General features: G+C 37.6%; 1 protein-coding gene across 9 annotated transcripts in view; it reads right to left on the bottom strand.

Moving 5' to 3' along the window:
* CHD8 (chromodomain helicase DNA binding protein 8) overlaps positions 1-14467 on the bottom strand; it is a 60439-nt gene that overhangs the window by 20424 nt on the left and 25548 nt on the right. For all 9 annotated transcript variants that reach the window (XM_043471249.1, XM_043471250.1, XM_043471255.1 and 6 more), the window contains 5 exons: positions 9886-10068; positions 9733-9801; positions 9308-9363; positions 5581-5698; positions 2716-2799 (listed from right to left, as the gene is read on the bottom strand). In XM_043471249.1, coding sequence (XP_043327184.1) covers positions 2716-2799; positions 5581-5698; positions 9308-9363; positions 9733-9801; positions 9886-10068 — 510 coding nt within the window. The remainder of the gene's footprint in view (positions 1-2715; positions 2800-5580; positions 5699-9307; positions 9364-9732; positions 9802-9885; positions 10069-14467) is intronic.

Below are 14467 nucleotides of genomic sequence, written 5' to 3'. Positions count from 1 at the left end.
CTTTAGTGAAATGATGCCGTGTTCTCTGCTGTGACTTGGAGATTAAGAATTTGACTAAGTGTCAACACCTAAAAAGGTGCCAAAAAAGTCAAGCTGAAAACACCAGCCACAGGCTCACCTGCAGACGCACTGTACTATCTGTGCCTTTGATCATGCTTCCAAACAACTTATAAGAATCTAAAAGTGAAATTTCTACCCAGCACTATCTAGGATACTAACCACTGAAACATTAGGCTCACCAACCAAGCATATTAAAAAAAAAAAAATTCTATATTGTGTTGAATTAGATTGAAATTAGAAGATATGGTAGCCCCATTCCATACTATCCTCCTGGCACCAAATATAATAACAGTAGAAGCAAGGCTGCTTTTAGAAGTGAGAAACAGGTTAAATCCATAGGAACAAAGCAGGGCTGAAACTACTGGGCTTCTGAGTTCCTGGAGCTCTGAATGCAGGTGCTATTTCAAAGAACAGTCACATGAGAAAAAGAGCAGTCATATGGTGGTAAAGAGATTTCCCCGTGAGTCCCAGGAACCTAGGAGATAACCACAAGAGGTATCACTGAAGAGAGGTAAGAGTAGAAAGGGAATGCTGAAGCTCCAATCACACGGCTATGCTCTATGTAGGCATTCTAGTGGTAATATGGCTCCTATTCTCAGTACTTAAGATGACTCCTGACTTGACTGCATTTTCATTTTGGGCTTACATGAAGCAAGAAGAATTAGACTAGGCCTAGTGTAATCACCATGAAATCTCTAAAAATCAACTGACAGAATACTCCTTAAAATAGCCAGCAAGAAGTGTGAAGATGCAAGTGTTTAAGAGAGAGAGATCATGAAAAAACTAGAATCTATGTAATTTCTCTTTTACCTTTTTCTTTATTGTAGTGACTCGGGTCACTTTGTACATAAAGACGTTTGTTCAGGTCACACATTTCCAGCATCATAACTTATTTCCCAAGGATTTTAATTAATATTTATTATACCACTTATTTCTACTACTGTGTAATGTAATAAGGATGACAGGTTAAGCTCATTTTGGGATGGGGGAAATGGGCAAAGTTTTTATCCAATATTAGAAGTGCAAATTAGGGTACTAAAACACTTTCATCTGTCATGCCAGGTCTAATAACATTCCAGAGGGGCCTAATCAAAATCTAATTACTTTTGGAAGATGAAAGTACAAGTATAGTGATAGAGAGCATAACATTTTTAAGGCTAGGAAGGCTGAGAACCTGAAAGTAATGAGAATAATATAACAATGGCTAACCTGTCCTGACTAATAACTGGTCCATTCCACTCTCACCTCCCACAAATGAACAATAAGCAGTAATTCCCACCCCTAATTGCAAAAGCAGAAATACGTGGTTTCAGAGGTATTCTTGTTAGGATTTAAAGACACTGCATTATAATGACTTTGGATAGCTAAGGTTTTACCTGAGTAACCTTGAAAGCTTATAAAACAAACTTGGGCTTTAACAGATGGAAGACTTTGACTTTTAGGTTCTACAAGGATGACATATGGGAGCAAGTCACTTAGTTTGTGAGTGAACCCAGTTTGCCAGCTAGCACTGATGTCTTAACAAGGCTCTGCTGTTCCCTACTAGTCACTCTGTAAGCAGGAACTATTTGAGTGATAAAATTTTGATGAAATGTGACCCTGTGATGTTAAACCAACAACTCAGACTAGAAGTGAGACGAGTTCTAACAAAGTGCTTAGTTCATGGTCCAAGCAAATCTGAATAAAAGAGAGCAATGTTGAATTCACTGGTGGCTTAGATCTACAAAACTCTTGGTTGGAAAATGAAAAAAAAGTGATTAATGAAAGAAAACATGTCACCAAATGTTTTAACATATGTAAAATCTGCTACCCAATCTAAGAAAGCTTTAGTTCTGGGGTTCCTAAACCAAGCTATGCATGAGAACCCCTTGAAGAACCAACTTAAAAACAAATCTCTCGGTCCTACCCTAGATGTACTAAATCTGCACTTGTGGGAGCAAGACCCCACAGTCTGTTTAAAAGGACTGATTCAAATGTAGTACATGTTTCAGTGACAAATGAAAATGCATTTAACTGATGCTGTGCATGTGTGCTCAGTCGCTTCAGTCATGTCTGACTCTTTGCGACCTTATGGACTGTAGCCCGCCAGGATCCTCTGTCCATTGGATTTCCCAGGCCAGAATACTGGAGTGGATTGCCATTTCCTCCTCAAGGGGATCTTCGAGACCCAGGGGTAGAACCCGTGTCTCGTGCGGCTTCTGCACCGCAGGCAGATTCTTTACCACTGAGCCACTGGGAAAGCCCCAGTTCAGGAAATAAAAAATTCTCAACACAAAGAAAGCTATGAGTCTATGCAAGGGTTTTTATATTCATATATTTGGAAATTGATAAAGGATTCCTTTCTCTATCCCCACCTTTCACCCTCAACTAAATGTTAAGGGTCTCTCATATAAAATCTGAGATAAAATGAGACCAAGGTGAATGAGTCCTTGCAAACACAGCTTCCAGATATCTGACTTCAAGAGAATCTTTCTCTATAGCCTCTCTCTGTACTCCTCTACCTTCCCAATATCATTCTGAGGATCTCTCAGAAAAAATTCAAAAGTACCTTTTCAATCCAAGAGATTTTTCAGCCAAATCTGAAAAACAAAGGGTGGGCAAGCAGACAGGCAGAAATCTTTAAGGCCTCTCATGTTCCTTCATGACCCAACTCACCTCCCCATTGTCCTTGTCAATACTGTGAGACTCATCCAATATCCTATCCACCTCTACATAGTCTGGGTTGAAGGGCTCTTCATCCTAGAGGAATTATGAAACCAAACAATAAAACCAAAAAGATCACTGTCTAGAAAATTCACCGTTCCACCCAACCTTTAGTGGATATCCTTACTTCAAAAATTATTAAGAAAAAAAAAAAAGGGAGTTCCCCATTTTCACCCTATCAAATCCTACACACTTACCTTGTTTGCACCTATCTTCTCATATTACCAGATCAAGTGTCACTACTCCTAACAGTGGCTATTCTCTCCATATATGCTTTGGATTTCATTCCTTCCTGCCTTCTTAGGAATCCCTCTCTAGTGTAACATTGCCATAATATACACACATGTTCTACTAGTTCACATCTTAAAAAGACCTCTCTGACTCTACATCCCCCTGCAACTATTCTTCTGTTCTGCTTCACATGTAAGCTTTCCCAAGAGTTTTAAACACATAGTACCTCCATTTCATCACTTCTTTTTTTTTTTTTTTTCATTTTTTTTTTCATCACTTCTTTATTTGTCCATCCATTCCACTCTTCTTTCTACTTCCATCACATAATGAAACCACTCTTCAACATCATTCATGATCTCCAAATTGCCAAATACAATGGAAACATTTCTGTACTCACCTTAATTTACAGCTACAAAGTATTCAACAATTCATCTTTCTCTCGAAAGCACTATCTAGACTTTTCTGAGACACCATATTCACTTTTGTAGCCTTATTTTGGTTTCACTTTGTGTTTTGGTCAATTCTCAGTCACCTTCACTGGCTCTTTTTTCCCTAAGTCACTGGTATCTAACTTTGGGTGATATCCCAAGATAAATAACCCAAGGCTCCAAAGAGAGATCTCAAAGAAACCATAGGGAAAAAAACTCTTCCTTCTTATGGCACTTTCCCACTAATTTTTGTGGCCTATCTTTTCCCTAATATTTCTCCTAACACTCTGGCATAGTTATTAAGGCTTTAATAATAATGTATATGCTGATACATTCCAAATTTTAATTGTAGCCTAAAAAATCGAGTTTTGTATATCTATCTCCTTGCTAGACATGTTATGGAATTTTAAACTTAACATGGTCTAAACTAAAATCTTGATTTTCCCCAAATCAGTTGCTTCTAAGATCTTCCATTCTTTAATACCCGTCTATGTAAGCCATCATACCAATTGCCGTCAATCCTACTTTAAAGTAAACTCAAATCTATCCCTTCTCTTCAACAACCGAAAGCACTATAAAGCTGTGATAATTTCTCATCTAGAAAACTTCAGTGGCCTCCTTACAGCTCATCCTGCTTTCATGCTTACTCTTCTCCCATCCATTCTCCAAAGTCTAGATGATCTTTTAAAGGTGAAAACTGGTTTATGTCTTTGGCCTGTTTTAAATAGTCCAATGGTTTCCCCTTTTGCACTTAGAATAAAAACAAAACTAAAAGGTCTGTAAGCACCTGCTTCTGTCATATGTAAATACCACCGTGCTTTCAGTTCCTCATCCTATCTCGGGGCCTTCATATATTGCTACTTCCCATGCCAGGGGTACAATTTACAGGTGCTTATGGCCTTGCTAACTTCCATTCATAATTCAATTCTCAGTGAAGCCTTCCCTGATTATCCAAAGCAGGCATTTTTTAATGTCTTCCTATGCTCCTTCTTTCCTGGTACTTATCACAATTTGAATTATTTTAAAATCTCTCTCTCCTCCCCCATTAGACAGTGAGCTATATGAGAACACAGACCATGTGTGATCTGTTAACCGCAGTGACTAGCACATAAACAGTGAATAAGTGAGTGAGTGATTTGGCTAAATGACCTACCAATAAAGGCAAATCTGACTGGCACACAAGTCAGTTAGCAGAGCTTAGCTCAATGGCCACAAATTATATATCTAGTATCAGCTGAAATGGGATTACAGTTTCACTGCACATTTCACAAATTAGGCTTTAAAAGAACATAGGCCAAAAAAAAAAAAAAAACACCTCCACAACCCAATCATTATTTTCTTTTCATATAAAAAGAAATTATAAAACCTACATGGTCCTGCTTGCTCTCCAAGTGATGTGGAAAATAACTCACTTATTGACAAGTCTGGTGATATAAAGTTAGCTTCCTCAGATGTATTTGGCTACAACTGGCCTTTTTTTCCCCTAAAGCTATACATTATTCCTTCTCTTTCAGTCTTCTTATTAGATCTCTTCCTCCATAGGTCTTAAGAAACTTTTAAAAAGAATTCTTTTTCTCAAGGCACTTAGTATTATATATTAAATACAGATTTTAAAACTCCCATTTTGGAAAAGATGTATGTACAAAAAGTTTTCAAAGAAAAATAGAGTGTTAAAATACAGCTCAAGAGATTCTCACAGATGCTCCAGTACTTAACTAGTAGTAACACTGGATGTAAGATATTAAAGTTCCTTTATCACTATTTCTAATTATACTGGATTAGAAATTTGAGAAAATAAATGTTCCCTCTTAATGATATGGTTGCTTATGTCTACAGATACCAGCAGTTGCTAAAGACTGACAACAGAGGGAGAAGAATCCCTGAAGTGGACAGATAGTTTATCATCTGTTTTGAAAATACTTCATGAATATCAAACAACTCAATTTCAAAACATTCTATAACTTAGAAAAAGACCATATTTAGACCTGGTAAAACAAACCATAGGGCCATTAAATAAGGAGAGTCCAATGATCGAAATGAAACTTATATACCCATATATATAAAGCAACTATAAGTCTTTTGAACAATCTGTCAGGGATAACCCCAGAAATTTATGCTTCTATGAAATAAATGATAAGCAATACCGATTCCTAATTACCTCATGGAAGAAGTGTCTCATCTGAGCCATTTTGGTTTTGAAGCGCTTTAGTTTTTGATGGATCCTCTTATCCTTCTCCAGTTGGGAGATGGTGGCCCATTCACAGTGCAGATAGGAGCTAAAGGAGATGGAAATAGTCAGCCATGGTATGAGAAAGTGGAACTGGTAAGTTAATGTCTGAGATGAGGAGATTAGCCAAAAGCAGACCTAAGAGTATGCTGCTTCAATGGAGAGATAGTCTCTTATCAGATCAGTGCCTCTTAAAACTTTATTTTGTACACCAACCACTTAGTCTAGAGTTGGCTTGAAAGTTCACATTTCTAACAGGCACCCAAATGATGCTAATTCTGCTGGTCAATGGATCACACTGAGTAGCAAGGTCTTAATGTCATGATTTTGTCTTTTCATACTGTTCATGAACAGTATGAAAAAGCAAAATGATAGGACACTGAAAGAGGAACTCCCCAGGTCGGTAGGTGTCCAATATGCTACTGGAGATCAATGGAGAAATAACTCCAGAAAGAATGAAGGGATGGAGCCAAAGCAAAAACAATACCCAGTTGTGGATGTAACTGGTGATAGAAGCAAGGTTCGATGCTGTAAAGAGCAATATTGCACAGGAACCTGGAATGTTAGGTCCATGAATCAAGGCAGACTGGAAGTGGTCAAACAAACAAAAAAAAAAAGGAAGTGGTCAAACAGGAAATGGCAAGAGTGAATGTCAACATTCTAGGAATCAGCGAACTAAAATGGACTGGAATGGGTGAATTTAACTCAGATGACCATTATATTTACTACTGTGGGCAGGAATCCCTTAGAAGAAATGGAGTAGCCATCATAGTCAACGAAAGAGTCTGAAATGCAGTACTTGGATGCAATCTCAAAAATGACAGAATGATCTCTGTTCGTTTCCAAGGCAAACCATTCAATATCACAGTAATCCAAGTCTGTGCCCCAACCAGTAATGCTGAAGCAGCTGAAGTTGAATGGTTCTATGAAGACCTACAAGACCTTTTAGAACTAACACCTCAAAAAAATGTTCTTTTCATTAATAGGGGACTGGAATGCAAAAGCAGGAAGTCAAGAAACACCTGGAGTAACAGGCAAATTTGGCCTTAGAGTACGGAATGAAGCAGGGCAAAGGCTAATAGAGTTTTGCCAAGAGAAAACACCGGTCATAGCAAACACCCTCTTCCAACAACACAAGAGAAGACCTACACGTGGACATCACCAGATGGTCAACACCGAAATCAGAATGATTATATTCTTTGCAGCCAAAGATGGAGAAGCTCTATACAGTCAGCAAAAACAAGACCGAGAGCTGACTGTGGCTCAGATCATGAACTCCTTATTGCCAAATTCAGACTGAAACTGAAGAAAGTGGGGAAAACCACTAGACCATTCAGGTATGACCTAAATCAAATCCCTTATGACTATACAGTGGAAGTGAGAAATAGATTTAAGGGACTAGATCTGATAGACAGAGAGCCTGATGAACTATGGACGGAGGTTCGTGACATTGTACAGGAGACAGGGATCAAGACCATCCCCATGGAAAAGCAATGCAAAAAGGCAAGATGGTTGTCTGAGGAGGCCTTACAAATAGCTGTGAAAATAAGAGAAGTGAAAAGCAAAGGAGAAAAGGAAAGATATTCCCATTTGAATGCAGAGTTCCAAAGAATAGCAAGGAGAGATAAGAGAGCCTTCCTCAGCGATCAATGCAAAGAAATAGAGGAAAATAACAGAATGGGAAAGACTAGAGATCTCTTCAAGAAAATTAGAGATACCAAGGAAACATTTCATGCAAAGATGGGTTTGATCAAGGACAGAAATGGTATAGACCTAACAGAAGCAGAAGATATTAAGAAGAGGTGGCAAGTATACACAGAAGAACTATACAAAAAAGATCTTCACGAACCAGATAATCACGATGGTGTGATCACTCACCTAGAGCCAGACATCCTGGAATGTGAAGTCAAGTGGACATTAGAAAGCATCACTACGAACAAAGCTAGTGGAGGTGATGGAGTTCCAGTTGAGCTATTTCAAATCCTGAAAGATGATGCTGTGAAAGTGCTGCACTCAATATGCCAGCAAATTTAGAAAACTCAGCAGTGGCCACAGGACTGGAAAAGGTCAGTTTTCTTTCCAGTCCCAAAGAAAGGCAATTGCAGAGAATGCTCTAACTACCGCACAATTGCACTCATCTCACACGCTAGTAAAGTAATGCTCAAAATTCTTCAAGCCAGGCTTCAGCAATACGTGAACCGTGAACTTCCAGATATTCAAGCTGGTTTTAGAAAAGGCAGAGGAACCAGAGACCAAAATGCCAATATCCTCTGGATCATCGAAAAAGAAAGAGAGTTCCAGAAAAACATCTATTTCTGCTTTATTGACTATGCCAAAGCCTTTGACTGTGTGGATCACAATAAACTGTGGAAAATTCTTAAAGAGATGGGAATACCAGACCACCTGACCTGCCTCTTGAGAACCCTGTATGCAGGTCAGGAAGCAACAGTTAGAACTGGACATGGACCAACAGACTGGTTCCAAATAGGAAAAGGAGTATGTCAAGGCTGTATATTGCCACCCTGCTTATTTAACTTATATGCAGAGTACATCATGAGAATCGCTAGGCTGGAAGAAGCACAAGCTGGAATCAAGATGGCCGGGAGAAATATCAATAACCTCAGATATGCAGATGACACCACCCTTATGGCAGAAAGTGAAGAGGAACTAAAAAGCTTCTTGATGAAAGTGAAAGAGGAAAGTGAAAAAGTTGGCTTAAAGCTCAACATTCAGAAAACTAAGATCATGGCATCTGGTCCCATCACTTCATGGGAAATAGATGGGGAAACAGTGGAAACAGTGTCAGACTTCATTTTTTGGGCTCCAGAATCACTGCAGATGGTGACTGCAGCCATGAAATTAAAAGACGCTTACTCCTTGGAAGGAAAGTTATGACCAACCAAATAGCATATTAAAAAGCAGAGACATTACTTTGCCAACAAAGGTCCGTCTAGTCAAGGTTATGATTTTTCCAGTGGTCATGGATGGATGTGAGAGTTGGACTGTGAAGAATTCTGAGCACTGAAAAATTGATGCTTTTGAACTGTCATGTTGGAAAAGACTCTTGAGAGTCCCTTGGACTGCAAGGAGATCCAACCAGTCCATCCTGAAGGAGATTAGTCCTGGGTCCTTCATTGGAAGGACTGATGCTGAAGCTGAAACTCCAGTACCTTGGCCACCTCATGTGAAGAGTTGACTCACTGGAAAAGACCCTGATGCTGGGAGGGGTTGGGGGCAGGAGAAGGGGACGACAGAAGATGAGATGGCTGGATGGCATCACTGACTCGATGGGCATAAGTTTGAGTAAACTCTGGGAGTTGGTCATGGACAGTGAGGTCTGGCGTGCTGCGATTCATGGGGTCGTGAAGAGACGGACACGACTGAGCAACTGAACTGAACTGAATGTCAAGATTACAAGGGATTTTATCAGGAACCACCCTTACCCCCACTTTTCTGTAGGCAAATATTAATCAGTCAATTCCTGAGGTTCTCTCTGAACAGACATTTTCCTCACTAAAAACAATTTGGGTGATGAAAATTATTTAAAAAAAAAAAAGTGTGGGGGGGGACACATTCCCAACCAGGATAGCTATACGGGAGAACTTATTACAACCCTGTGGAATTTGGGGTGAAAAGCTTTTTTTCATAGATCACGTACTAGTTCTTGTACTTGACAAAGAATTCTTCTGCTTCAGTATACTGTCCAGAAGGAAGCTGGGAAGAAAGAAATTAGTTATTAATAACTCATTTGTCAAAGAGAATCCTTAATTTTAACACACGTGGTAGACTTTCATACCAAGAATAAAATATGTATCATCCAGGATATATCACTGACTAAAGGATTAAAGAACTTAATCTGGTATTTCAATGCTAGAAGCCTGATAGCTGGAGAAAATAAGCCCTTTCTGGATTTAAACAGATAAGTGAAAGAAGGGGCAATAAGACAGTTCTTACTTGCCACCTAACTTTCCTCCACTCTCTCTTGTAACTACATTGTAGCGATATAGACTGACATCCAAAGGTGCTCACTACATAAAGCCTGTAACTGTAGCATTATGGGCTAACATTGAAAACAGGCCTCACCTCCTTCTTCACAATACGCATAGAAAGCACTTTGTCTACAATGGCAGCATCTTCTTCACTGGGATTCTCCTGCAGGAAAAGACGCAGTCAGTCAAACAAAGAGATTGTGAGCAGCAAGACACACATCTCAAACTGCTTAAGTTCTCAGCTTACCACGAAGAACTGCATGGAAGGCAAAGTCTCGCCATCTGGTTCCTGCACTGGCTCAGGGAGGACAGGCTCAGCTCTGACTGGACCGGTCACGTCCACCTCTTCTTCCTCTTCATCGTCTGTGATCTTTATATCCAGATCCTCTGTGTATTTTTTCCGCTTCACTTGGCGGTTCGAGCGTCTTTTCTACAGGGGCAAAAACAGTCAAAACAACTGCTTAGGTCTCCCAAAGAGAAAACCTTTAAAACTATTTGCCTATAGTCATGTACTTAGATTTGACTCCAAACTCCCTAGGAAAAATCAAACCAAAAGATGATAAAGAGCTTATTTATCAAACTGTGTGATGTTAAACCATGTAACTTATTCTATGTACTGAGTATATATTAATTTCCTGAACTCTTTCATTATAGTATCTGAATCCATCTGAAAGTAACCTGGGTACTATTGGCAAGAGGCTCTGAAAAACTGAAATAGAACTCTCTAAACTCTCTACCTGCAGGGTGCAGTGAACTTCACACCAGGAGCAGCCCTGAAGTCCACTGGTACAAAAACATTGTTTCTAATTGTTTGTCTATTTTAGTTCTAAAATTTTGTTTGTTTAATAAATAGGATCATACAGCATATACTGTTCTGCTGCTTACTTTTTGTTAACATTTTTCTTGGAGATGTTTTCCATATCTATGAATTTCAGATCTACCTCATTCTTTCAAGTGGTTGAGCAAAATTTAATTAAATAATCTCAGTAACAGGTGCAATTCATGATAAAAATTTGGAAGGATGGAGAGAAAAAATTATTTTTCAGTAATGATTATAACCCCTGGAAAAACCCAAATCAAATGAGTCATTAGAAGCAGAACTACTAAAATTGATTTGTAAATTCAATTTTAGTAGTTAGTAGTACAATTTAGTACAATCAACTGTACTAAAATTGATTTGATAAATTTGCTGGGCATAAAGTTAATTTTTAAAAATCAACAGCATTCTTACAGAGACTAAGCCAGAAAATACAATAAAAGAAAGTCATTTTATGAAAAAAGATCATCTTAAGTATTACATTTAGCAAGAAATCCAAAAAATCTATGTGAAGAAAACTTTAAAACACTACAAGACATTAAAAGAGTTGAATAAACAATGAAATATATATATATATAAAACACCTCTCCAATCATATAAATTTGAAAAACAAATTTAACAAAAGTTTTAAATTAGATAAGTTGATTCTAAAATTCAACAGAGAACTAAACGTCTAAGAATAAATAAAATATGGAATTGTTGGGTCAATGGATATTGTCAAATTTTGTTCTATAGAAATTTTCTTCATGCCAGTGTGTACTCTTCACCAGCGGTGTATGAGTTCCTATTTCAAATGGAAATATGAAATGGAAAAATGGAAATATTTCATAAAAATATGAAAAGGTATACTTGGCTTTATCAGATTTTAAAGCCAGTATAAAGCTATACTGATTAACACAGCTTGGTACCTCTCTAAGAGGTGATAAACAGGTCAATGAAATAGTGTCCAAATACAGATTAAAATACTTAGGTAGATTTAGAACATGATAAAAATAGTACTTTTAATCAGTGAGGAAAAAGTGGATTATTCTATAAATGGGATTGAAAACAAACCACTAGCCAAACAAAACATCTAGAGGATATAAGAAACAAATTTATAAAAAGATTGAATGATTTCAAAGTTTAAAAAAAGACAAAATTTCTAAAAGATGTGGAAGAAATTTTTTCTTTAAATAATCATGGAGTAGGAAAGGTGTTTCTGATAAATCGACTGATCAATTTGATCTTACAACTAAGAAAAAAAAATCAATAGACTAGAAATATGAGCAAATAACATGAATAGACAACTTTTGTAGAAAAAACACACAAATGGCTTTCAATGTAAAATGATGCTCACACTCACAATAAAACTGTTACAATTGAAAACTAAACTGAGATACTTTTTTTTTTTCGCATCTAACCGAGAGGCAAAAATCTGAGAGTTTGATCAAATATTTGAAACAGGAACTCATACACTGCTGGTGAGAGTACACACTGGCATGAAGAAAATTTCTATAGAACAAAATTTGACAATATCCATTGACCAAACAATTCCACTTCAAAGATATTATCCTACAGATAAATTTGTACATGTATACAAATCTCTGTGGGCTTCTCTGGTGGCTCAGTGGTTAAAGAACCTGCCTGCCAAGGTAGGAGACGTGGGTTCAATCCCTGAGTTAGGAAGGCTCCCTGGAGAAGGAAATGGCAACGCAGTCTAGTATTCTTGCCTGGGAAATCCCATGGACAGAGGAGCCTGGCAGTCCATGGGGCTGCAAAACAGTCAAACAACTTAGCAACTAAACAACAACAACAAAGAACAACAAATCTCTGCCCGCAGTGGTAGTAAAAGACTAGAGAAAACCTAAATGCCCACCAACAGGGGTTGGATTGAACAAATTATGCTATAGTCAAAAAATGGAATACTATAGAACTATATAAAAAGAATGGGATAGACTGACAAGAATGAACAGTGAAGATGTGCGCTGGAACTCTCACTGCTGGTCGATGTGTAAAATGACAATCACTTCAGAAGGCAGCAGATTCTTAAAAGGTTAAAAGGTCAAATGCTTAACTACCCCATAGTCTATCAACTCCTGGCTATTTAGCTACGAGAAATGAAAACCTATGTCCACAAAGCATATGTACTAAGACTATTCACTGCAGCCTTACTCAAAACAGCTCCAAACTGGAACAAACCAAATGTCTAATAGAATGAATAAACACTGGTATATTCCTAAAGTAAACGCTTCTCAAGAAAAAAAAGAAGGAATGGACTTCTGATACATCAACATGAATAATTCTGAACACCACTATGCTGAAAAAGGTGATATCCAAGAGTATATACTATGTGACTCCATTTACATGAAGTTTAAGAACAGGCTAAGTTTGATCTATGGTTAACAGAAATGAGCACAATTGTTGCCTATGGGGAGACGAGGGGAGAGGATGGTGAAATGACTGAAAAGAGGGCACAAGGGAACCTTCTGGGATGATGGAACGTGGGGCCTCAGTAAATAATTTCTCTACTTTGGTGTAAATATTTCAAATTTTTCATAATAAAAAAGAGTGTGAGGAAGAATGGGCTGGATCTATCTTTTCTAATATAGAACTATATTTAAGATACACTGTTAGAGAAAAAAGCACAGTACAGAAGAATAGGGATGGAATACTTACATGGAGTGGAAGTGGAATTAGAGTGCTCGTGAAAGTAAAGAATATTTCTGGAAGGATACACAAAAGTAATAACAGAAGTTACATCCGGGGAGGAGAACTGGGGGACTGTGAGGTCTCCACTGCCAAGAGTGGTATTTGAAGAAACACAATTAGGTCAATTAATTGTGTTTCCTCAAATTCTTATGTTAAAATCCTAACCCTCGAGTACCTCAGAATATGACTGTCTGGAGACAGGGCCTTAAAGAGATGATTAAGTTAGGGTGGGCACTACTGCCCTTAAAAGAGGAGGGAATCTGGCCATATGCAGAGACAACAGGGATATACGCCCTGAGGAAAGACCATGTGCAGGCACTGTGAGGAGGTGGCCCTCTGCAAGCCAAGGAGAGAGGTCTCAGAGGTAACCAGACCTCCTGATCCTGGACTTCTAGCCTTCAGAACTGTAAGAAAATAAATTTCTGTTGTTTAAACTATCTAGTCTGTGGTATTTTGTTATGGTAACCTTAGCAAATTAATATACCACTTTTTAAATTTTATTAATTCTTGTATTTCTTGTATTACAAAGATTCACCTTCAGTTTGTGTTTTAATTTTATGTTTAATTGGAGGATAATTACTTTACAATACTGTGATAGTTTCTGCCATACTCACTTTGTGTTTTGATTATATAACACTTTATTTAACTGTTTATTTAACAAACATATATAACTCTTACTATGCTCTCTTACCTAAACACTGTTCTATGTGCTTTGTAAACATTTACATTTAATCCTAACAACCCTACTTATCAGATACTACTATCTGTATTTTAGAGATGAAGAAATTGAGACACCACAAAGTTAAGTAAACTTGCCTGAAGTGACAATATTAGTAAATAATACAGTTAACATGAGAACCCAAGAAATGGTCTTGGTCTTAAACACTATGCTATTTAGAGCATTTTTTGTTGTTGCTACATATGCATAGTTTTTATATAGTAAATATATCAGTCTTTCCCTTTATGACTTGGAAATTTTAATACCCTCCTTAGAAAGACCTACCTGATTTTTTAATTATTTAAAAAAACTCATTCATGTTTTATAAAGGTCCATGATTTCAATTTTTACATTTTGACCTTTGATTAAACTAGAATTTGTTTTTCTTAAAGAGTAATCCAGTTTTATTTCTTCATAAATGAGTAATCATCCTAACATAATGTGTTAAATAATCTTTCTTTCCATTGATTTTTATTGATTTTATTATCTTCCTTTTTTTTTTTTTTTTGGCTGCACCATGTGGCTTGCAGTATCCCAGTTCCCTGACCAGGGAGTGAGCCCTGGGCCCTCAGCAATGAAAGTGCGGAGTTCTAACCACTGGACTAC

This window comes from Cervus canadensis, chromosome 6 (assembly GCF_019320065.1).
Source record: "Cervus canadensis isolate Bull #8, Minnesota chromosome 6, ASM1932006v1, whole genome shotgun sequence".
Classification (NCBI taxonomy): domain Eukaryota; kingdom Metazoa; phylum Chordata; class Mammalia; order Artiodactyla; family Cervidae; genus Cervus; species Cervus canadensis.
Note: the sequence above shows the minus strand (reverse complement) of the source record. Positions and strands in the feature narration are given on the sequence as shown.